This window comes from Ascaphus truei, chromosome 2, assembly GCF_040206685.1.
Source record: "Ascaphus truei isolate aAscTru1 chromosome 2, aAscTru1.hap1, whole genome shotgun sequence".
NCBI classification, from domain to species: Eukaryota; Metazoa; Chordata; class Amphibia; order Anura; family Ascaphidae; genus Ascaphus; species Ascaphus truei.
Genome location: NC_134484.1, coordinates 120753795 through 120780187, shown reverse-complemented (window position 1 = coordinate 120780187; position 26393 = coordinate 120753795). Strand labels below are relative to the sequence as shown.

The window sequence follows — 26393 nt, the reverse complement described above, 5'->3', positions numbered from 1 at the left end:
CGGATCAGGTGTTTCCAATCCTTCACAGTGCTAGCAACATCACAGAATTAATTAAGCACAAATTGAAATGAGCAATGTATGAATAACCATCGAGGTATAAAAAGTAGTAATCGGGCTAAGTTATTGACTTCTGAGGAAGCCTTGCATAGGTGAAACGAGTCTGAGGATCAATGAGATGCTGTGTTCCAGTCTATATCCGGGTATTGGACGCACTGACGACACATATGTGGGACGCCAGCACGATCCAGAGCGGTGAGATCACGGTTCGGGAGCTTTGTATTTTAAAGCTGTATGTTTTAAAGATTGATCACACTAAGTGTGTATTTTATAGTTTTACGTTGAATTATCAAGGAAATCTACAGACAGACACTATTGTCTCGATTTCTGTTCTTTTGACATTGCCCGACATACAGACGACTGCTGAGTGATATATAAGTAGTACTTTTGAAAGACCTTCAAGCCCCTTTCCTATTGTGAGAACATATTTCACTATTGTGTGTTCATTTTCTTTAATTTCCTGTGATGTTTGGAGCTCCCCTGCTTTGGAAAAGAATTAGATTGGTCTGGCCTATAATATTGGTTTTCGTGAAATCTTCTCCTTGGAGATCTGGGAGTTCCTGCTGAGATATATCTCTTCAAATCTTCATTTCGAGCAAATCCAATGCTTCCAAACAGGAAGGTATCTCTGAAAGGCAAGGATACAAGCTTCCCCTTAGATGAATTGTCCACTACACTTCTTAGCCAGGATGTTTTACAGGCTGCTACCAAGTAGACTCATGATCTTGCCAGAAACTTAACAGCCAATGAAGTACTACCAAGAAAATCCAGTGGATCTCTGAGCTTAGAAAAAACCTTCAGGATCATGTCTTGATGTACCTGTTGTGATAACCTCTTCCAGATTGCTGTACCGATTCTGATAATTCTAGCTATGCATGCAGGCTGCTGCTATTTATGGCTTTGAAGTTGTTCGCAAACAACGTTTTCCGCAGAATTCCTTATATTTTTCCATCTAATGGAACACTGAATGATGATCCATCCTCTAGAGGAATAGTAGTCAGTAGAGTAATTCTTAAAATTGCTGCATTCATTTTTGGGTGGTGCTCGGTATATTTTCTTAAAGCTATGCGAGAACTTCTCTTAACTGGCATTGTCCGTTCTTGGAACACCATGTCTTTCACAGAGGCAGTGAAAGATACCTCACCTTCTTGCGGGATCCCCAAAAAGCGTAAACTAGGACAGCAGCTTATTATTTGGTATCCTGGATGTTTAGGGTCGTACAGATGACATTGATGAGGTTGTCAATAGCTTCTGGTTTAACCAAACCAGACATGTCTTGTACAAGAAGTTCAAGAGGAACAGACATACTTCCTGCTTTTTCTCTTGTGGAAAATTGGATCAGATCTGGACAGGGATGGATCACCTATTCATCTATCAATGTCTGGGATTTTGATATTTTATACACATATCTTCTCATCCTCTGCTCTAGCCTCAAATTGCATATGTGATGATGTTTCTCCAATCTGGCCTTCTTAATGCAATCAATGCATAATCTTTCAGTGCAACCTGAAGGCAACTTTTTCTCACAATCCAAGCAGATCAGATGCATGGTCTTAGCAGATGCTTTTTGGGGGGCTGAATAGCAGTGCCAGAAGAAGTCTCTTCCCTAAGGGTCTGAATAGGCAGGTTTATTTAAACACATCTAACAGAGGCCTGAACTGAAGTGCATTGGTAGCTTAACAGACAAAAGGCTTCCCTTAAGAGAGCCTCCTTGTTCAGCAAGCTATGTCACCTTGTCAACTAATCAGAAATGATGGAACTCACCATTTTCCTTTTTTAAACCCCTTTGTCTGAATTTCTAGTTGTGTCGGAGCTCTACAGAAAGGGGAGTCACAGGTTTTATGTGGCTCAAGAGGTGAATCAAACTTGGCGTCCAGGCTCAGCACCACTTCTCTTTCTCCTCCTAAGAAAACAGTATGTAGAACCGGAGCACGACAAAGACTGAAGAAAGATCTGGGAACCCTGCTGCTTAATAAGGTTTCTGAGAGGTTGCGAAAATATACCAGGTGCCCCCTATAGGGCTTTCCCCAGAAATCAAAAAACACACCACCACGTCCTAGGGAACTTTTGGCTATTCCTGCCTGTCATAGGCAGCCCGGAGGTGGCCTAATCAATATAAAACAAAAGAAGAATCGTACCTCTCAGCTGAGGTAACACACACACACACAAAAACTGGTCTTGGTGAAGTGAATGCCTCTTATATACACCCGGGCCAATGATTCTGCCCTAATCTGAAGGAGGAGACTTTTCCCAGTAGATTCAAGCTGCCATGGGGACGCAGAAGACCAAGCCTAGATCAAACTCATACATGCTTTGTGTCAGTGTAAAATCTGAATCAAGGGCAATATTGAGACCTCAAAGACCTCAATTAGGGTCCGGCACCTACCTGCATAGTGTATTTTTTTTGTATTTATTTTTTAAATTGTAAATGAAATGTACTTACGTAAACAAATAAAGATGTTTAAATGGCAGGAGAGCCATCCCCTTTTCTCTGCTCACATATCTTTGAGTGCCTGCACAACGTTTGCTTTCACCTTGAGCTTTGTTGCGTTTCATTATCAGTACGTTTTTGGTCGAATTACAGCGCACATAGGTTTACAGCACAGCCGAAAATTGTTGAATTATTGAAACAAAATAGCTGATTACAAGATCTGGCAGATAGCTGTATTTAAATTGTATATGCTACCTGAGAAAACAATGTGAGCAGATGGGCCTTCAATGCGTTAAAACTGCACTGACATTGTGGGCTCTTCCTCCGGCTTTTACATATTTTGTGCCAGAGAATGATACAGTAAGTTGCAGGCCCTCCTGGCATTGATGGGGTTAATTCAATATTATTAAAAACCTCTTCCAGCCATCTTTTTCTCTTGCATATGCTTACCTCTTCTGGAGATTCAGAAAGCTCTATAACCTTTCTAGCTTTCTCTTCACCCATTTCGTGAAGACTGTTGGGCTCCTTGCAGAGAGCGTCAGCCATAATTCTGTAAGTGGCACCCAGCAGCATACTCTGATATCGGCATGCCCGAGGATTTTTGCTTAGATATTCTGTTTTGCTCTCCTCTGTCAGATTACAAAATAAGTTTTAGTATTACATTTATTTTGCAAAGGATGTTTTACACTAAATAATAAGTTAATGCTTTAAACCAGTGGTTCCCAAACTTTTTCGGTTCAAGGCTCCCCAAGGTGATCAGGATTTTTCCACGGCGCCCAAAGTGAAAACGAAGTTGTATATACATACTGTACCTAACAGTTGGAGTGCGCAGTTGGTATGTCTCTCACAAAGACTCTCTCGCACGCGCGCGCGCACTCTCTCTCGCACACTCTCTGTCTCTCTCTCACACACTCTCTGTCTCTCTCTCACACACTCTCTGTCTCTCTCTCACACACTCTCTGTCTCTCTCTCACACACTCTCTGTCTCTCTCTCACACACTCTCTGTCTCTCTCTCACACACTCTCTGTCTCTCTCTCACACACTCTCTGTCTCTCTCTCACACACTCTCTGTCTCTCTCTCACACACTCTCTGTCTCTCTCTCACACACTCTCTGTCTCTCTCTCACACACTCTCTGTCTCTCTCTCACACACTCTCTGTCTCTCTCTCACACACTCTCTGTCTCTCTCTCACACACTCTCTGTCTCTCTCTCACACACTCTCTGTCTCTCTCTCACACACTCTCTGTCTCTCTCTCACACACTCTCTGTCTCTCTCTCACACACTCTCTGTCTCTCTCTCACACACTCTCTGTCTCTCTCTCACACACTCTCTGTCTCTCTCTCACACACTCTCTGTCTCTCTCTCACACACTCTCTGTCTCTCTCTCACACACTCTCTGTCTCTCTCTCACACACTCTCTGTCTCTCTCTCACACACTCTCTGCCTCTCTCTCACACACTCTCTGCCTCTCTCTCACACACTCTCTGCCTCTCTCTCACACACTCTCTGCCTCTCTCTCACACACACTCTGCCTCTCTCTCACACACACTCTGTCTCTCTCTCTCACACTGTCTCTCTCTCTCACACTGTCTCTCTCTCTCACACTGTCTCTCTCTCTCACACTGTCTCTCTCTCTCACACTGTCTCTCTCTCTCACACTGTCTCTCTCTCAAACACTGTCTCTCTCTCAAACACTGTCTCTCTCTCAAACACTGTCTCTCTCTCAAACACTGTCTCTCTCTCAAACACTGTCTCTCTCACTCTCACCCTCACTCTCACCCTCACTCTCACCCTCACTCACCCTCACCCTCACTCTCACCCTCACTCTCACCCTCACTCTCTCACACTCTCTCTGTCTCTCTCACACACACTCAGACACTCACATACACACAGGGGAAATCAGAACGGGGGGGGGAAATTGGAGCAGGGGGCAAGGGGGAAGCAAGAAAGACATGGAGCAGTACTCACCACATGCTACATGCAGGAAGAGGCGGGCCTCGCTTTGCAAGCTCGTATAGAGCTTGCTGCGGGCCCAAAAAAAATCCTGACAGCGTGCCAACATGCTGCCTGGCGCATCGCGAGTGCGCTAAATCCTGTCAGTCCAAGGTGACAGGATTTATCGAGGTGCACGGTCGCGCAGGGGCCCCGGGGCCCCTGACTACAGGGCCCGGGATGCCAGTAGCCCCTGCCGCCAACAGAAATCGCGGGGCCCGGGAAACATTTTAAGCTGGCCCCCCGTGTCAGCGGTATTGCCCGCCGCCACCCCATTTCACACCTCACGAGCCCCCATCCCATGTATTTCTCTCCTTTCCGTCTCACCCTCCCGCCTCGCATGTATTTCTCTCCCCTGCTTCTCACTCTTACTCCGTTTTCCTCACTCATCCCCTCTCTCCTCTCCCTCCCTATATATATATATACACACACACACACACACACACACACATATACACACACACACACACATATATATATATATATATATATATATATATATATATATATACATATAAAAATCAGACCGGTGACATGCGGGGGGGGATGCGGGGGCATGCCGGTGATGCGGGGGGGGGGGCGTGCCGGTGATGGAGGGGAGTGGCTGAACGGCCCGGTTCCTGCACGGGGGAGGTCAGTGCTGCCGGTGCCGGTGCCACGTGGGGGGGATGGTGTGCTGTGGAGGGGGAGGGGAAGTGCTGCTGGGAGACATCTGTCTCCCGGTGCTGCTCCTCCAGCGCGCGCGTCGGGCCTCTCTCTCGCTTACTTCCGGCGCTGCCACTTACTTACGGCAGGCGCCGGGTTCAGAGTTTTTTTTTTTAAATTAACTAGCAGCCCTTGTTCCCCGCTGCTGGCGGCCCTGATCGCGGCGCCCTTCTAGCCAAGCCACGGCGCACCGGCGCACAGTTTGGGAACCACTGCTTTAAACCATTCAGAAACGGTGCTTTGCTAGTAAACTGAAATTCTGGATTTAACCAATATACACACACAATACATACGGCAATATATGTGGAGCAAATTAATACTTCATATGTTGCAAAAACTGTTGGGACGACCGCAATGTCATTTGCAAGAAAAAAAACGGAAGAAAGATTTCACCTTGAAGCTTCTCACCCTAATTTTTTATTTATTTTTTTACAATTTCAAATTACGATACACGTTTAAGTGATGATTCCCACTTTGAACTCATATAGTATAACTAGAGATACTGTTTCATTTTTTTTTGCATACAAATTGTTATTCTGTGTTTAAAATACAAATGTATGTATGTCTTTATTTATATAATGCCATTAATGTACATAGCGCTTCACAGCAGTAATATACCTGACAGTGTTCCAGTGAAATGTGTTCCAGTGAAATGTATTCCAGTGAAATGTGTTCCAGTGAAATGTGTTCCAGTGAAATGTGTTCCAGTGAAATGTGTTCCAGTGCAATGTGTTCCAGTGCAATGTGTTCCAGTGAAATGTGTTCCAGTGAAATGTGTTCCAGTGAAATGTGTTCCAGTGAAATGTGTTCCAGTGAAATGTGTTCCAGTGAAATGTGTTCCAGTGAAATGTGTTCCAGTGAAATGTGTTCCAGTGAAATGTGTTCCAGTGAAATGTGTTCCAGTGACATCTTCATGACTATGGCTTCCTGGCAAAAATGATGCTGAACATTCTCTCCCCTCACCAAGATGATCAAAAACATTATAATCTCCAGAGTAATAATCTCTTTGATCATAACATTATCATTTAGTAATAATCAATTAAAAAAATAAAAAAAATTCTCCAAATACTGCTTTAAATCCCAAAGTTATGCTGGAAGAACCCCTTCATTGTTTGTGTGCAATTTCATTCCCACATTGAAAATGTTAATACTGTACCTAGTATGGAGATCGTTTTCATTACAGTCAGTATTTGTTCAGGGCAACTCTGGCTCTGGCTGCGACTGTGACTGTAGCGGCAATAACTGTGAACCCAATTCACCAGCCAATCTTCCCTTGTTTTAGACTCTTTGTGAAGATCCTTCAGAAGTTTCATGGCAACTGAGAAGTTGTTCTACAGAAACAGAATATGCATATGACCTGTTAAAGCTTTGTTGAACTTAAGCTCAATCATTTTTGAGATGCATAACAGGAAGGAAAGAGGGGAGTAGAAGTTCTGTACATGCAACCATTTTACTTTTGTTTTCCGATTTGCAATCACTTAAGTTATACAGTAGGACTACATAATTTCTGGATATTAAATCAGGATAGTTGTACACACAGAAGCAGAATTGCAATACCCTAAGTTAGGGTAACTCCATACACGGATCAGTTGACCTCTAATAATATGACCCCTTAATAATATTGCTCAGGATCAGCCCCAGATGGTTATTTTACTTAAGTCAATTGGTGTAAATAGTTAAGAGGATGATTTGAAATTGCAAAACAATGCTGTTAAGGTTTCTAGGGCATCTAATGTGTGTGTCACGGGAGACCAGGCAATTTACACCTTTTTATCTGGATCATAAATTGAGCAAAACAAGTTAATGAAATAAATTGTAAATTTATTCACAGGAACAGGCAAACACACAATGTTACACAAACTACATAAGAAAAGACACACTTACTTGGGAACTGGGGTACACAACTATACTCTCCTAGGTGGCAGAGCGCTCTAGCGATCTGACCCGGAAGTCTTTCTTACTTCCGGTGTCTGCTGCTAGAGCGCGCTCCTCCCTGGCCGTCCTGCTCTGCCTCAGTAACAGCAGCTAATTCCTCTGCCGGCTTATCCTCTGTTTAACGCTATGGGCCTGCCACCACCGCATACCATCTTCCCCCACCTGTCTATCTGAAGAGAGAGATGGGCCGCCGACAGGGGGGTAGTGGGGAGGGAGAAGAGAGAGCGGGCCCCCAGGCTATCGCTATGCTCCTGGTGATTAGATTTCCTTAAAGCTAAGCACCTGCTGCAACTGATTAAAAAAAAACATGCAAACTGTACAGGTATTGCCATTGTAACATTATCCTCTAGATTCTAGAACACTGGATCCCAACCATGTTTACACTTTGCAGACGCTCTGCTAAAATAAATTTGATTCGCAAACCCCTAATGAATAAATGTCATTGCCTACGCAGACTATTTGACCGATCTCAGGCAGTATAGTGTCCACACACAATAAGGTCCCAAATTGAACCACAATTTGACAGCAAGGGTGACACAAATGTGAATCACTGCGGGAACGTGCAAAGTCATTCCCACATTGTCTTGTCGCTGTGGATGCAAAGAATTGTGCGGGGCGACTATGGAAGCTCCTGCTGTAACGGAAAGTCCCCCCTCCCCCCCTCGGCTCAGGAACCCACTACCCCCTGGATTCGACACTACATTATATATTTTTTTTTTTAGAGATGGCTCTAAACCCCTTTTTGGGAATCACTGCAGATCCACAGGCTCACCTTTCATTGCCGACCTCTTTGATCACACTCATTTCCACAGAACCACACACACACACGCTTGACGCGCAGACATATAAAGACACAGCTGTGAGAACAGTAACGGGGAGACAGTGACTATGTAATACAATTCTTTTTGGAATTCGTAGCTTTTTATTTTAGGTAACGATACCAGTTACCAATTACAGTATTTTTTTATTAGGGGATTTCTTTATCTGTGCGTGTGGCAAATATGAGTCTGCTAATTTTGAATACATTCCAATAAAAGTTGTTTTAAGTTCACTACATCAACCAATGTATAACTGGTTGAAGATTTGTAAAGAACTAAGCACCCAAGATAGCACCTTCGGTGCTTCCAGGTCCTTGTTATTTCAGAATGCTGGCTTGATGGAATTCACAACATTGTCTGTGAACCAATGCATGTCACTTTTTCCCCATGAGTTTCATACATCAAATGAAATTGTAAGTTCTTTGGCAATAGATGCACTCAGTCTGTATTCTATGCTCTAACCCATTGTTTGTAGGCAACACTGCATTCAAAAAAATACTTTTAGCAGTGTCCTTACTGCCTTTAAACAATAGGGCAGAATGAGTGTCACCTGCCCCTGAAGCAGATGAACCCATTTCAAATCCCAGTGTAAGCTCCTCTTGTGGACTTGGGCAAGTCATTTTCAGATAGTTGCATGAGGCACAGGGACACTACGGGGCAGTGAGCAACACTGAAAAAAATACCCGTTTTACAGCAAAAATACCCGTTTTACAGCAAAAACAATTATTATTGCTGTACCTAGGTCAGAGTTTCTCAACTACAGACCTCAAGACCCCCAACAGGTCAGGTTTTAAGGATACCTCAGCTTCAGCACAGGTGGCTCAATCAGTCACTCAGTCTGACTGAACCATTGATTGAGCCATATGTGCTGAAGCGGAGATATGCTTAAAACCTGACCTGTTGGATGGTCTTGAGGACTGGCGTTGAACACCCCTGACCTAGAGTACCTCTGTGCTACCGCTTTCTAATTCTCTAGAGATTGGGGTAAGCATTTTTTTGCCCATACTACTAAAATCTGAGATGCCAAATCTTTACCTGTTTTCTGGCACTATTAACCATCTCCATTTTCATGGCAAATTTGCACTGCCTCATCATAAAGTTAACATCGTCCTGCTTGGCCACATCAATCTCATCACTATCTCCTTTCCCGTCGTCTGTGTCCATACTCTCATCCACCTGCTGATTGGGCAGTTTCTCACGGATTTTGTCTAGAAAGAAGCATCTACAAGCAAGGTAAATTAAAAATATTCCTAATTGTGGGCTAATTATAGAGGTGGGACAAGATCAATATAACTCACAGTTATTTAATGGTGAGAAGACCGAGCAGGTTAGATAATGATTGCTGTGCTAATTTACAGGCTAACATCAATTAACATTGCAAGCCAAAAGTTGGGAGGGGCAGGGAGGGTTTGATGATCTCATTGTCCCACACCTGTACCTATTTTTCTCATAACACTACAGTACAAGGGGATCGAATTATTAACCAGCATTTTCATGGGGTATCATTAGTTCAAATATAGACAAGTGAGAATCAGATTTATTTAATTACAATATTTGCAAGCACCTCCAGCTTTCCGCCTCTAGTTTGTGTCTCTCATGCTCCCATTTAAAAATAAATAAATAATACATCATTCTTCTATAGATTTCCATGCTCATGCTCTGGCTCACTGGCAGTATCGTACGAAGTCTCCTTAAAAGAGCATATGCTCCACCCCCCCCCCCCCCCAAAAAAAATCCTCCTAGGTGGAAAATAGTTAATTTCAGCTCCAGGGGACCCCTGCTTCCCGAGATTCCTACCTCTGTAGGGGGTGCCAGTAGCAGCTCTTCCGGTTTAAACGTTTTCGGTCACACAGGTCAATAGGGAGCCATATGGGATGATGTCACAGCTTCTTATTGGCCCTTGTGACGCAGCAGTTTTAAATCCGCCATTTCGAAAGGCACACATAGACAAGTCAGAGCTGCTACCGGCCCCCCCTATCTCGGAAATCAAGGGGAACCCGGAGTTGAAATGAACGCAGTTCAGCTCCAGAGACTCCCTGCTTCAATCCTAAAACGCCACATGGCAAAGTGTAAGTCAAACTGCTCTGCTCTACAATATTACATACAGGTATTTGCATATAGAAAAAGAAAATCTACACAATGCATACAGTGTTGGATGGGAGGTTACAAAGAAGGAACACAGCAAATAATTGTATAATTAAACTTCTGTACCTATTTGTAATGATGTCATCCCAGATGTTCATTGGGTCCATCTTATCATCTGGATATCTACTAGTCCAAATATGGAAAAGTCTCTTCAGGGAGGGTTGAGAAGATAAATTACCTACATGTAAAGAAGTACAAAAGCAATTTAGGTGATAGCTGCAATAGTGATATCTAATTCCAGATAACATATTTTGTAAGCTTTGATAACGGTAAAAACACAGGATCACTTATTTTCCTCCTAAGTATAAAAAAAACACAACATATGTATAGGACAGGAGAGAAAAAAAAATGGATGCACTTACCAGGTTTGCTGATAAAATTAATAAAATCCTGTGTTTCAGTCAGGGCTTGAACAGACTGCAGTTTAGTTAATCTGCTATGATGCAACAAGGAATCAATACTGGAATAGTTCTAGAAAAGAAAACAGTGTTTTTATCAAATGACTACATGCTCTGGAGAAAGCTGAACATTTTTACTACCACAGGAAGTAAAAATACCACTTGTGAGCACGTCTCAGACAGGCGTGCAACCCTGCCTTTCCCCATTATCTCCTAGCACAGCGGTGCGCAAACTGGGGGGCGCGGGCAGTTGCAGAGGTCCCGCGCTCTCCCTCAGGCATTTCAATGAAATGCCGGGGGACCGCGCGAGGTCTCTGCAACCTCTACTTACCGAGGTTCAGCCGGCTCCAGGACGCGTTACCATGGCAACGCAGTGTCAAATTACGTGGCGGGGTCATGTGACGTCTCGGTTGCCACGGTAACGTGACGTCAAATGATGCCACGAGTCACGTGACCAAATGTATGATTGCTCTTCATCCTATAATTATTTTGTAATGGCTTTTATTTGCAGGTCACGAAAAAGCCTTCCAAATCACATCTCATAGCAAGTTTGAATTAGGTGCAGTGAACATAAATCAGATTATTATTGTGTGTGCACTTCTGTATACTAGACCAGGGGAGCGCAAACATTTTTCCCTGCGCCCCCCTGCCGACAGTTCCCCCCCCTCACCTCGGCTCCTGCGTCATGTTGCCATGGCAACGTGACGTCACATGACCTCACGGCATCATTTGCCACTGCGTTGCCATGGCGACGCGTCTAAGAAGCCGTCGGAGCCAAGGTAAGTGAGGTTTACCGAGGCCTTCGCCGCTTCCCCCACACTTAATTTAAGTGCCTTCGGGAAGCGCGCGGGGCCTCTGTAAACCCCGCACCCCCCGGAGTCAGTCTCGCGCCCCCCAGTACTGGACTATTTGACAACAACTGGAAATTGCAGAAAATTGACACGTGGGTGGTGCTGTGTGATACATAGATCAATTCAGAAATGTAACCAGTGCATTTAAAATAGATAGCTGTAGCCGATAACATAAGTTTCTCAACAACTATAATAGAGAAAATACCTAGGAGCAGAAAATGGAAATGATAAATACCTGCATGAACACCTGAATTCCATTGTTTATATAATATTTTGCCCGGTCAAAATCATCTTGTAAGATATAAAGAAGACTCAGCTCTTGGCTGTAGAGGGTTTCCATCAGGACCTTTCTTTGTTCAACTTTCATTGCCTCATCAATAAATGTTAACAAAGACTGGTCATTTCCACCACTAAGGAGCAACTTCACTTTACTGCGCATCATGTATGGAAGATAGGTTTCCTAAAAAACACACCAAGGCACATTAGGACAAAAGCATATTGAAATAATACTTGTATAGCCAATGCTAACCTGCCATAATACAGAAAATACCAAAGTGGGTATTACATTTAAATGCATTTCCTTTAATATAATATTTAATATATATGATGTGGTGGGTGTTTGGGTTTGAGCGTGCTGGGAATGTGTATGTTAATTCAATTTCTAACTGGCAACAGTTGTTTGGAGGTAGGTGGCACCTCCTCCCAGGGCTCACCCCTCCCCACCTTTTCAACATGGGAGGTTCTAGCATTTTGCTGTATGGACAGGACCTACTATGGCTGTTCCCCCTCATACAGAGGTAAAAGTGAAGGTTCAAAGTGTAGTGTTAGGACCTGCATTAATTTGGTTATACCTTGACGTTTGATATGCAGGCTTAAGACGCTTTGGCCAAAGGGTTTAACTAAATAACCAAGAAAATATTATGATTGAAGTATTAAACTTTATACTCATTACCATATATGTTTTGTCAATTGGATGTAGCATTGGGCTCACATGATGAAATTCCTAAACACACAATGTGAGAGAAGAATAATCTTTAATAACCTGATAAAAAGAATCACTCCACATTTTACTGAGGTCTGGAGGCTTTCTATCATCAATGTTCATAGTCGCACAGTACTCCAATGGTTTCCACTCGGTAAGGTGATTGTAACATTCAAGTGAAGCCATTTCCCAAAAATCCTTTTCTGCATCTGTAGGAGCTCCATCACTAAAGTCCTGAGTATTTAGAGCCTGTCAAATAAATGTGTATTAACAGAATAACAAAATGATCTGTCTGCAAGTTGTCATCAAAAGGTGACTTCAGTAGGTTTGTAACATATCACCATTAATACTAAAAATGCACCATTTGCATTTTTCCCACATTGTTTTTGTTAATTTGTTCTCTTAATCCTCTTCTCAAACCTTAACACCCTACAAATATTGTACGCCAGTTTACGGTTTTCACTACACTTCTCTGGCTTAAATTTGTCATCTCCTTCCAACTCTCTCTCAGGAGTATAGTTATGGTATTTATGGTGGGAAATGGCACAAAGTAACAACTATGTGCCATTTCCCACCATTTTAATTCAATATGGTACAGTAGGTAACGTAGGGCTCCGGTTGCACCTGAACTTCATCACAAACTTGTGGAGATTGCTTTTTATTTGTTGTGTCTACTCAAAATCTATTGGTTTTAGAAATATAAACGTACCATTTGAATGCAGAGATTCTTTAAAACTTCCAGTGATGAAAAAATGTTGCATTGGCAACAGTGCTCAAGCTACTTTTTATATCTTCAAACTACATTAAGTCACCTTTTATATGCTCAAACTACCAGCTCTACTTATGTGCTCCATATTAAAAGTCCTGCAGCTTTGAAGGGTATCGACTAGACCCCTATGGAGATTGTGGGGCATTGAAATATATCATTATATTGTGCTTACTTCATCATACAATTTAGCTGCTTTGGCGTAATCAGATTTAGCTTCAGCATTCAGTGCACTCTGGGTAATGCTTTTTGTTCCAATCTTCCCACTAAAAATCCCCCGAAGAACATCGTAATCCCCAACAGACCGATATAGCCTGCAAAAATAAAAAAAGGGACAGAATGGACAACATATTTAATATAAACAGAAATCAGGAACTTTAAAAGCATATTTTATGTGGTTTCAAATCCTTTTTTCATATTTGATTCTCAGATTTTTGACGAATTCATTGTCGATACATAAAATGCAATTAAATACATGAAATCTTTTTTTCTTCTTTGTAAATAACGTAATATGCAAATTTATTCATGGTTAGTGACCATCTGTTATAAGCAGATATAACAAAATGCAATTACTTTTGCTTATTAACAGCAAATTTACCTTTATTACGTGTGTACCTAGTCACGATTCTAGCCTCATCAAAATGTCATTTATCTCTGAATGTATTAGTCATTTCAGCTGTATATCTTTTTCCAATATCAAACAGACTGTTAGACTAATACATCATTAACTTCATCATCCAAAGCAAAGAAAAAATAGGTTACTAATCTTACTTATCGTGATGTTATGTATATATTGCTATTCAGAATATTCTGTAAGTTTCTAGGGTACAATTATTTATAAGTATATCTACACTTCTGTATTTCACAATAAATGTATATATTTTCATCACATATTACATAATGAGTGCATCATTTTCAGAACGCTGTCTGTGCCACATTTTAGTGTGTTGATATTATAGATCTGGTTCTGTAGATGCACCCAAGACAAACACTTTTTGCCTGTTTTTATGCCTTTGGCAATGGTTGGTATAATTTTTTGTTATATAATCTTACTAAAAGCCAGAGCTGAGTTAATGCATGGTGAGAACTTGTTTTATTGTTTATATCTAATTAGATATATCAAATAAAACAGACTACCCCCCCCCCCAATCATCTTCATAGTATATCACAGTACAGTATTATGTAATATATAATATGTTATCCATACAGTTGTAAAAGTAAGGAAACTATATACAGCTAGCTTTGAACAAATGAAAAAAAAAAAAGTGTTTCCATATGCTTTGCTACATGTCCACGCACTCATTAAAAGCATGACAAAAATACACACTAAAAAAAACTTTATTCATTGAAACGTATCCCTCTAAGATGTATGTAGCACACACTGACACTGCCCAGTCAGCCTCCTCTGCAGCGTGCACAGAGCATGCGACTAAGGCTAGGTCTTGGTGCCTGCTGCAGCGCGATCTATGGTGCGTGCTGCAGGGGCAAGAACCGCCCTCAATGAGGCCGGGCCCACTACCTGCCTTAGCCGCCGTTTTGCGCGAGCAGATTTGTCTGAATACCCGAAAACTGTGTTCAGGATTTGCAACGGAGCGCTGGCCACGCCTCTGGTGGTTTAACCAATGAGGGAGAACCTGCCGGGTGACCTCAGGGCTGCAACCCCGCCACGCCATCACGCGCCCCCAACCCTGTCTTTATCCCTGCAGCTCACCGCAGACTGGGGATCACAGCTGCACGTGCCGCCAGCCTGGCAGGCGCGCATGCAGCGCCGACACCGGGGCCTCAGACTTATGCTAATGATGGACATGACAGCAGCCAATGTCAAAGGATATGAGAGGAGGGACTAAATAGAGAGGTCTTTAAGAGAGGCTGGCAGAGCACACGGGGCAGGACTGCTAGAGCCCGAGGGATCTCAGGATTGACCGGTGGTGATCGAATGCCAGTGAACGATTTGCCCGTGTTAGCGGACGCTGGCTGGAGAGAATGCGGTCGACCACACGACGAGGTGCAGCAGAGCACCCATCGGAGAGCAGTCAGAGGCATGGACACAATCAGAGGGGATCCTACACAGAAGCAGAGTAAAGGGGTACCGAAGCGGTTTGCAAAGTACAGGCTTGCTACACTTCTCCAGTAAATAAGAGCTCCAATGGTGTGGCCATAGGGAAAGACACTGACTCACTCGCAAAGCATTTATTGGGGAGTGTTATGTCTTCTATGTCCTGTGAATGTGGTAAATGATCCTTCTTTTGGGGATCATAATGTACAGTACCCGCGTAGCCAATTCTAATTACTTTATAAATACGAACAAAAGTGGAAAGATCTCCCAAATGTATCGCAATGAAGAAACACCCCTAGCGAGTTAAAATATAACCTTTATTTAACATATAATAAAATGTAGATATATTTATTCTCTCTCTCTCTATATATATTTATATATATATATATATATATATATATATATATATATATATATATATATATATATATATATATATATATATATATATATATATATAGATAGATAGATAGATAGATAGAGAGAGAGAGAGAGAGATATGGATCATCCTTGAAAATCAAATAGACCTTAGTCTTTGTGATCACAATATACACTTTATTTATTAATTGAAAAAGTGTGTGTGTGTGTGTGTGTGTGTGTGTGTGTGTGTGTGTGTGTATATACACATACAGTATACACACACACACACACACACACACACACACACACACACACACACACACACACACACACACACACACACACACACTTTCATCAGACCAAATAGGTGCAGAAACTGCTGAACCTAGTGTCTGTAATGGTGAGAACACCTGGCATGTAGAATCAGGAACTAGCAGCACTCATTACCAAACACGATGCGCAGTGATGACATGACGCTACAGGTAACCAATTAGCAGGCAGGAGCAATTGGAATCCAAGGGCACCTGCCAGAATCACTCTGAAATTGCCCCCGATGAAGCCTATCAGGTGAAACATATGTTGGGTATGTCCTAGCGTTACTCCCTGGTGCGCAGGCTAAATCGGAGAGGTTGGTTGCGTTACCTTGCCAGAACGTTTTGGAGCCTTCATCATGGGAAGCGCAACGTTCTGACTTTATATCCTATTTATAATTCTGTAGTACCTATAAGTGCTAAATGGCATTTGCTCCAACATTAGGAGTGTCTGCCTGAATACATGCCAGGTGTTCTCACCATTACAGATCACTAGGTATATTTGATAGCTACTTTCATTCCCAGCAACAGCGTTCAGATTCAGCACATCGACGTCTCCATTCATTTTTAATTCATCTTAATCATTTGGTCCATTGTTTTTCCTCACTATATCTACATTTCATTTTATATGTTAAATAAAGGTTATATTTTAACTCGCTAGGGGTGTTTCCTTCAGTGCGACACATTTGGGAGATCCTTGATCCTTCCACTTTTGTTCATATTACCATTACTCCCAGTTAGCACCAGCCTTATTAATAGATATAGTAAGGTTTTGTTATTACGGAATAACAATCACACTCCTTTAGGTGTAGTGCGAGGTACACACAACCCCTTAGGGGGTATTTCTCTCTTCTTGTGTTTACTTTATAAATACCATTGAAATATAAACTTTGTTGTAGTCTGCCTCCCTTTTGTCTGGCCTAGGACTAGAGGGGAATAATGTACAGCATATGAGGACAACTCGGGTCCCCAACTCAGCAATAGGTGTCAGTCTGAAGCAAATTAGAGGGGTTACAGAAATAGAATAAAACCGACTTCATGTACACATATCTAGACATCACTTACTTAGCAAGCTCGATCCATCTGCCGACGTCTTCAGGAACCTCTGCCTTTCCACGCATCTTTTTTGCTGGAGGTTCGGCTGCTGGGAGATGATGCACTAGCCCCTGCTCGAGCAGCAGAATGCCCAGTGGTTGCTGCAGACTGGCTAAGCAGCTCGTGCCCACACTGCTTGGGTTAAGTGTTAGTAACTCAGCATGTTGATAACACATATCCTGCAACACAAACATTTGTTGGCAACTGCTAAAATATGAGCAATTACCCAACATGATAGAAACACAATGGCCAGCAATATTCATTTAAAAAATATTACACATTCGCTACCCCCTTCTTATTTCTGAATCCCAAAACTAATAAAAATTGAGATATAAAGAAAATAAACAATATTACACAATGATGTGCAGGGAAAAAAAAAGGTAAAATGTTCAACAAAACAGACAACTAATTTTTTGGACAAATAAAGTCCTTTTCTGGCATAATAAGCAGTTTTCAGAATTTATTAACCAAAACGTTCAGGAAAATGAAGGTACAGTAGGTTACAGTGTAAGGAGCCTTTATCAGAAAGATAACCCTTAAGTTTGAGTATTTACAGCAAAACTAATACTTTTCTCACAATGCCATTCCACATAAGAGGAGCAGCTTTATTATTTGTGTGCCCCATCTCAATTGCAAGTTGACTCTTTGCCTTTCTTATCACGCACGCACCCCCTTTAATTTTTCGTTATATCTTGCAGAAAAATCAAGACATGCTAATGAAACTTTGGTCTGTCAAAATAGATGATTACATTCAAGAATTGTGTGACAATATAATATAGTTTTTAGCGAAGATAAGCCAGTTATAAAGTGCTTGAGACAGAGCAAGAATTATAGTCCAAAATAGTATTATATATATATATATATATATATCCAATAAAGAATATCACTTGTGAGCACATTCACATGTCTAAATCCTCTATCCCTCTCTAATCCATCAATTCTATTAATCCATTAACTCTAATTCTATCCATACAGAATCATAGTAACTGAAGGTATACGGGCTCCAAACAAACATCAGGAAAATTCTATCACTGAAATACCAGTAGAACACCTTCAACAATACACATTTCTATAGACCCGAGGAAGAAAGAGAACTCTCGAAAGCTTGTCTTATATCAATTATTAGTATGTATGTATATATTATTTAAGTTATGGTGGATGAAAAAGACGACAGAAAACCTCCACCGTGTAGCATATAGCAAATAAGAAGATCACTTGTGAGCACATTCACATGTCTTAGGCCTCGGTCCCGCTGCGCTCGTTAGCGCGGGCGGCCAAACGCGAGTTCCCCATCAGCAGGGGAATCCTCGCAAGCCGGTCCCGGTCCCCCCTGGCGGCACAGCGCACTACACGCTGTGGCGCGTCAGCCGCTAGGGGACACAAGAAAATGGTGATGTCTAGCGTTGACGCGTCACGTGGTGTGGCTGTGAGCCAATTGGGAGGGGAGGCTTCGGGAGGAGGGGAGGCTTCGGGAGGAGGAGAGGCTTCGGGGAGCGGGGAGGAGTGTGGAGTGAAAACGTGAGTGCCTGTCTGTGTGTGTGTGTGTATGAGTGCGCGAGTGCCTGCCTGTGTGTGCGCGCGCGTGTGTGTGTGTGTGTATGAGTGCGTGAGTGCCTGCCTGTGTGTGTGTGTGTGTGTGTGTGTGTGTGTGTGTGTGTGTGTGTGTGTGTGTGTGTGTATGTATGAGTGCCTGCGTGTGTGTGTGTTTTACTTACTGTACCATTAGCAGCTCCCTCCTGCAGCCCGTGGAGGGAGGGAGGGGGGGGGAGAGTAGCGGGTCCCTCCGCTCAAGCCACGCCCCCCCTCCCTGTCAATCCTCCCACTCCCGCCCACCTCCCGCTCCCTACAGACCGCATATCGCAGTCTGTGTAGTGTCAGCGCACCGCCTGTCTGCAGTGCGGGCGCGCTGACTCTGGGAGCGGGGCCTTAGCCTTAGACATGTCTGCAACCCTGCCTTTCACCATTATCACCTAGCATACAGTGCTCCCACTGCAGCAAGCGATGCTGGGAACTGACATGCAAATGAGCACACAATGTGTCACCTTTTGCTTGAAATCCATATTTACATGGAACCCTTATAAGTGAATGCTCGCTAGAGTACAAAGCCAGTACAACCAACCTCACTCTGATGAGACCCAAAAGGTTGAAACAGCTGTCTGAGTGGTTTGACTGGCTTTGCATCTAATCCAAAACTGTGCTTAAAAGCTGAGTGAACAGCGAGCATTTGCTTATAAGGGTTTCATGTAAAAATGGATTTCAGTCACAAGGTGACACATTGTGCGTGTATTTGCATGTAATTTCCCAGAATCCCTTGCTGCAGTGGAAGCACTGTATGCTAGGTGATAATGGTTGAAATGCAGGGTTGCAGACCTAAGACATGTGAATGTGCTCACAAGTGATATTCTTTATTGGCTATATGCGAACGTTGACGTTTATTTGTCGCCTTTTTCACATAAACATACATATACACACGTACAAACTAACAATTGATATAAGACAAGCTTTAGAGCGTTCTCTTTCTTCCTCAGGTCTATAGAAATGTGTATTGTTGAAGGTGTTCTACTGGTATTTCAGTGATAGAATTTTCCTGGTGTTTGTTTGGAACCCGTATACCTTCAGTTACTATGGTTCTGTACGGATAGAATTAGAGTTAATGGATTATTAGAATGAATGGATTAGAGATGGATAGAGGATTGAGTTGTAGTCCCTTGAACACATTACCTGAACACATGCAATGAATGGAGGGAAGTAGGACACTGTATTGCTCAGGAAGCCATTGAACTGATCACGCAGTTTGCTAGTGATACTGCTCAATTGGGAGGGGTTCTTGTAAATCTCCATCTCTGTCAGGATCCCAGAAAACAAGCTGCTGAAGAGCTGCTTGGCTAGAGTTGGGTCCCGCTATATAACATAAGAAAATCATTGTCAGTGGTCTCCAACAAAGAGCAGGTCTAATTAGAAAAAAGTCACAATAGTATTTCTTCTCAATTATTTGGATAAGTCTGAGTATAGTAAATGCAGAACAGACCTGGGCTAGTGCTTGCAAAGGTGCGATTAAATTGCTGTGTGCAATCTGGATATCAGGCAAGTCGCCGTGCCGGTAATGTCTATAGAGTGTGACCTGTGAGTCTTGTTTCATCTTCTGCTCTACCTTTATCTCCTAAATAAAAGGACAGAAGACACAATAAAATAAATATGTTTTTTTTAAGTCCGTTCTCTTGTCAATGCAGTTACAATCTCAACATTTTAAAGCGCTCTAATGCAAGAAAAATGATGACTGGAAGGTCGGAAAAGAACTACCAACTATTAAACAACTGTGTATCTGTTAAGTAGGAAGATTAGCGTGCGTAAGGTCAGACATAACCAGCTGAGAAAGCATTTAATTTGTACAATGCCTTACCACAAACAGAAAGACAGAACAAGCCCACTAAAGCATTGCTGCAAAAGTGTTTATTCAATTATTCAATGCACAAAGACCACATAGTGATATACTATCAAGCAATGTTGGCAACAAATATTTAATATTTTCCCAGTAGTCTACATGTAATCAAAGTAAAGGTTGAGGGATAAGGAAGCATTTAAAGCAGTAGCTGTTTAATTACTTTAGAACAGGGGGTGGGGAACGTCCGGCCCGCGGGCCGTATAAGGCCCGCAAAATCATTTGGTCTGGCCCCCGTGAGTCAGGGGGACCGGCCACCCAGGCCTCCTGCGCGGCCGTTCCCCTCGATAAATCCCGTTGCCCGGTTACCACTGGGTGACATGTTTTAGCACGCACGCAATGTGCCTGCACAAAGAAAGGGGGGCAAAAAACTCCCCCTCTCCTGATTGGCTACCGCGTGTTGGCATGCTGCCAAGATTTATTTATTTTTGGCCCGCAGCAAGCTCTATCCGAGCTTGCAAAGCGAGGCCCGCCTCTTCCTGCACGGAGCAAGTGGTAGTCTGCTCCATGCCTCCCTTGCTCCGATTCACCCCCCTTGCTCCGATTTCCCCCTTTTGTATGTGAGAGTGTCTGAGTGAGAGTGTCTGAGTGAGAGTGTCTGAGTGAGAGTGTCTGAGTGAGAGTGTGTGTCTGAGAGTGTGTGTCTGAGAGTGTGTGTCTGAGAGTGTGTGTCTGAGAGTGTGTGTCTGAGAGTGTGTGTCTGAGAGTGTGTGTCTGAGAGTGTGTGTCTGAGAGTGTGTGTCTGAGAGTGTGTGTCTGAGAGTGTGTGTCTGAGGGTGTGTGTCTGAGAGTGTGTGTCTGAGAGTGTGTGTCTCGGAGAGTGTGTGTCTCGGAGAGTGTGTGTCTCGGAGAGTGTGTGTCTCGGAGAGTGTGTGTCAGAGTGTGTGTGTGTGTGTGTGTGTGTGGGTGTGATTTCCCCCCCCTGCTCTGATTTCTCCCCCCCCCCCGTGAGTAAGTGTGTGTGTGTGTGTGATTTGTCATCCCTCCCCCCCCCCGCTTCGATTTACCTGAAAAAGCAGTTGCGAGTAGCAATATCATCAATACCAGCTAACATCACACGCCTTACCAAAGAGAAGCAGTTCCAGCCATCACATTAGGGGTGAGTTAATTAAATGTCTGACCAAATATAGCAGGCTAATTTTTAAGTTGATAATTTTGTATGGCCCGCGAATGATGTTATAAATATCCAAACGGCCCTTGGCAGAAAAAAGGTTCCCCACCCCTGCTTTAGAATATACTATTTCCATGCACTACAATTATCTACTCTCTTTTTACAACCTAAAATATGTGTGTCCCTCCCATGTCCCACACACAGGAAACACAGCCTCCAATTATAAAAGTTGTAGCACTGTACAATAAAAACTACAGTTGTTGCACTTTGGACTGTGGCATCCCATAACAGAGACCGAGTATGACCTGGTGTGTTACATTCCTGCACAAAAGGGGATAATATTCAGTATAAGGCTAGCAGACCACAGATGTCAAGAAGGCTGGAGGAAAAAACAGAATGGAAGTAAATCTCCAGAGAAGCAATACATCTCTCAACTGTCCTTCCTTAGACGCCAAATACATGATTTAGTTACTACCCGTAGACACTGCATACAAAGGAAATAATCTCCTAAACCAAAAGGAATGCAGTAGACACGTTACTATTTATTGTAATGGAATGCTGTGCTTAAATAAAACGAAATCTACTTTGAGAAACGTCTTCGTATCAGACTATTTCCTTCAACCATGAAGTTAACGTTCGCCCACAGCATTTGTTCTCAGAGATAAGTACACACCTTCTCTCGTTTCTGCTCTGCCATGCCCTTTCTTGCATAGATAAAGCTGAGCTTCTCTCTGTCTTTTATGAAACGTCTGCGAAGTCTTAAGATCTCTGACCTTTCTTCTATACCTGTGGGGTAGAACATTAAGGATTGATATTAAAGGACAATACTGATTAAGCATAAAGTACATGAACACATTGCTCCAATCCGTTGTAACAGCAGGGGCAGAAACTGAAAATACTTTTAGAAGCAGATGGAAAAAACCTTCCAATATTTTCTTCAAGTCCTCTATGGCAGTCATTAATGGCGTAATCCCTGCAACCAGATGAGGTAGGAAACGAACTTCCTGTTAGACCGCCATATAAGGGGGCGTTGCCCATCCCTAATAGGTTATCGTCTGCCAAACCCTTTTAAAAGAAAACACAAACATATTAAGAAGAAAACATAAGGGAGGGAAGTACTCTGCCATAGAGAACTTGAAGAAACCAAAATATCAGTAAGCGGATTTCCTATTTTCTTCTACGTCCTCTATGGCAGTCATTAATGGGATGGCCCAGATACATTTTTTAGAACTTGTGGGAGGGTATACATTTTTTAGAACTTGTGGGAGGGTATACATTTTTTAGAACTTGTGGGAGGGTATACATTTTTTAGAACTTGTGGGAGGGTATACATTTTTTAGAACTTGTGGGAGGGTATACATTTTTTAGAACTTGTGGGAGGGTATACATTTTTTAGAACTTTTGGGAGGGAATACATTTTTTAGAACTTGTGGGAGGGTATACATGTTTTAGAACTTGTGGGAGGGTATACATGTTTTAGAACTTGTGGGAGGGTATACATTTTTTAGAACTTGTGGGAGGGTATACATTTTTTAGAACTTGTGGGAGGGTATACATTTTTTAGAACTTGTGGGAGGGTATACATTTTTTAGAACTTGTGGGAGGGTATACATTTTTTAGAACTTGTGGGAGGGTATACATTTTTTAGAACTTGTGGGAGGGTATACATTTTTTAGAACTTGTGGGAGGGTATACATTTTTTAGAACTTGTGGGAGGGTATACATTTTTTAGAACTTGTGGGAGGGTATACATTTTTGTTGTTGGAACAACTGCTGGAAGCACCTTCGTTCCAAATCGTGCATCTGCCGGTGATTGGACATCTAACCAGTAATGCTTAGCAAATGTGTGTAAAGATGACCAGATTGCAGCTTACATATTTCCTGGGTGAGGCCTTTTCTCCCCAGGAGGCTGTCATGGCCCTAGTAGAGTGAGATTTTAACCCTACATACAGGTGGTTTATTTCGTGCTACTCTATATGCTTTGCAAATTGCTGTCCTAGTCCATCTGGATATTGAAGCGACTGATGCTACTTAACCCTGTCTAGGTCCGTCAAAAAAGTACAAACAACCTTGAGGACTTCCCAATACTGTCAGTTTTTGTATATAAGTCGTTAGAGCCCAAACGACATCTAAATTGTGCTCCCGATGTTCCCGATCACAATTTTGATTTGGACAAAAAGCATGGCACCACAATGTCTTGATTGATATGAAAATCTGACACTACTTTAGTATGTAAGAACAGAACAAAGTTCAATAAAAACGGTGCACCATAACTTGGTAACCAATCACGTAAACGTAGTATAATAGAATAAATTTACTGGTAGAGAAAGGATGATAATAGTGACATAGAGTCCATCAAACACGTGGTAACCACAGGTGTATGTAGCTCATATTGAAGGAGGTGTAAGTCTGATGTCCAGGTTGATAATACAGATGGGTTATAAGTCAGCTCCCCTCTGGTTCTCTTCCAATGAGGACCGCCTCCCTAAAGCCTAAGTGTCCCTGTGGTATTCAAAACAGTGATTCCCATATAGCTTGCAAAGAGTAATAGGGATGAGGAGTACTCACATGTAGTCGCTGTTCCTTCCTCTATTGGCGTGCCTCACGTGATTGAGAAGGCAGGTAATCCGGAGAAGGAGAGAAAGAACGGAGCACAGCCATGTGAGAGTACTCTCTGACGAAGCGCTACATGTAGTGTGAAACACGTAAGAGCTAACTTTTTACCCTTTCTGTACCATGCTGTCAACAATTCATTACTTTTAGTGGCAACATGCTTTAGCCCTGAACATCGATTTTTTTCACATGGCTGTGCTCGTTCTCTCTCTCCTTCTCCGGATTACCTGACACTACTTTAGTTTGAAAAATATGGAACAGTCCTCGTTACAATTTTGTCTTTGTGTATCGGGGTCACAGTACAGTGGCCAAACGCTCTCATAGCAGTAAAATCAATCTACCAAGACACTGGGATTTACAATGCAAAAGAGAGTGGTTACAAAGCCATAAAAAGACATTGACTTTGTAGCTCCTAAATAAACCGCACCTATTCTACATTATAAATCTTAATGTATTTTTAAGTTTGATAAAGACATTCAAAATGGCACATCCCAAGGACAAATATTACATTGTTTTCATAATAAATGCCTGTTTATTGTTTAATAGCGCAGCATGTAGTGCACATACAGTATGGCTCAGGATAAATCACAGCGGCGTATCAGATGCATTTTGACTACTCCAGCCCTTTTAACGCTGTCTACAATCACATTTTCCCAAGAATGTTTTTGTCAGATGTAGCTGCAATAACTTTCTATAAAAATTAAATTTCATTGAAGAAAAAAAACTCCCTTCTTTCTTTACCTTTGGTTTTGCTGTCCGTCTCATCTCCTGGTAACCCCAGTCTCTGCTTCCCGAAATTGGGCCCCACTGGCTTTAATGGGACTCTGCGTACTTTTTCACTCCTCTTACTAGAAAACAGCATAGCTGAGGACAAGGACTCTGAGGATGTGTCAGCAGTGTACTCTGCTAATGTGTCAATGCTGTTTCCAGTCAGCCAGTTAAAAGAATTTCTTCCACCTATTATAAAAACATGTTTAAAAAAAAAAAACAAAAAAAAAAACAAGCAAGATTATCTTAATTTACTTCAACATTACTAAAAGTAAATCTAATTTAGAAAGCCAACAAAATAAAGTATAAGAAACACAAGTCCCCGAACAAAGCACTGTCCCACTGGTTTACAACCAAGGTGCTCACAATGAAAGTAATTTTTTTATTATCTTTCTATTCCCTGTCTTTCTTCCAAAATGTGCCAAAAAGATGCAACAAAAACACAACAATGGGAATATAGCACTCAAAAAAATAATGTTTTATTAACAGCCCGCAAGCATCACACTTATGCAGAAGGTTAATAAGAAAAAAAAGAAAATAATTTTGTTGGGACAAGCATTATATGTCCCTCTGCAGTCCTTCTTACAGTCCCCAGAGGTACATTAGCATTGTACTTAGATCTGGAGAGAGGTTCCATAATTCATGTAAAAGATAATTACCTTATCAAGTCCCCAAAAGACTAGTTCATGGCTTTTCCAAATCTTTAAGATACTGTAGCAATAACGGTATAAGGAGGATATGAGAATGTCCATATATAGTGTTCAGAAAAGGTTTGTGAACCATTTAGGATTTTCACATATTTCAAACCTAAAATGTTATTAGATTTTAATCTAAGTCCTAATAATAGATCAAGATAACCTGATAAAACAAATTACACAAAAACATGATACTTTTTCAACATTTACTTATCCCCAAATGATTTAACATTCAAGATCCATGTGTGAATAAGTACGTGAACTTTTAGATTTAGTACCCTTTGAGCAGCAATAACTTCAACTAAGCGTTTCCTGTAACTTCTGGTCAGTCGCTCACATCTGTTTTGAGGACTTTTGGCCCATACCTCCATACAGAACTGCTTCAACTCAACGACATGGCTTCCTTGCATTGACTACTCACTTCAGGTCCTGCCACAACATTTGGATGGAGTTTAGGCCCAGACTTTAACTAGGTCATTCTAAAAAGCAAAATTTCTTCTTCTGCAGACCTGCGTGTATGTTTAGGATCATTGTCTTGCTGCATGACCCACTTTCGCTTCAGCTCACAGACGAATTGTCTGACATTCTCCTCTAGAATCTTCTGATACAAAGCAGAATTCATGGATGTGTCAATGATGGCAAGCCATCCAGGTCCTGAGGCAGCAAAGCAGCCCCAAAGCCTCCCACTCCCACCATTATTCTTGATGGTTGGCTGTGTATAACATCTTAAGTGTCACATATAAAGTGTCTGTGGAGTTAATACTGGAGTTATCATCTGTGGATGTTTTCTAGATCTTATGTATGTCAGTATGTCTGTCTGAGATGAATAGGCAAACCACTCCCTTAATTATTAGTCAAGTGA

At 42.1% G+C, this 26393-nt stretch overlaps 1 protein-coding gene across 1 annotated transcript in view; it reads right to left on the bottom strand.

Moving 5' to 3' along the window:
- Nucleotides 1–26393, bottom strand: part of PRKDC (protein kinase, DNA-activated, catalytic subunit) — a 174678-nt gene that overhangs the window by 44045 nt on the left and 104240 nt on the right. The window contains 13 exon segments of the mRNA XM_075588499.1: nt 2939–3117; nt 6345–6519; nt 8977–9163; nt 10153–10264; nt 10449–10557; nt 11571–11795; nt 12378–12566; nt 13259–13397; nt 16876–17084; nt 19627–19806; nt 19934–20065; nt 22129–22241; nt 24810–25025. Of these exon segments, the coding sequence (XP_075444614.1) occupies nt 2939–3117; nt 6345–6519; nt 8977–9163; nt 10153–10264; nt 10449–10557; nt 11571–11795; nt 12378–12566; nt 13259–13397; nt 16876–17084; nt 19627–19806; nt 19934–20065; nt 22129–22241; nt 24810–25025 (2165 nt within the window).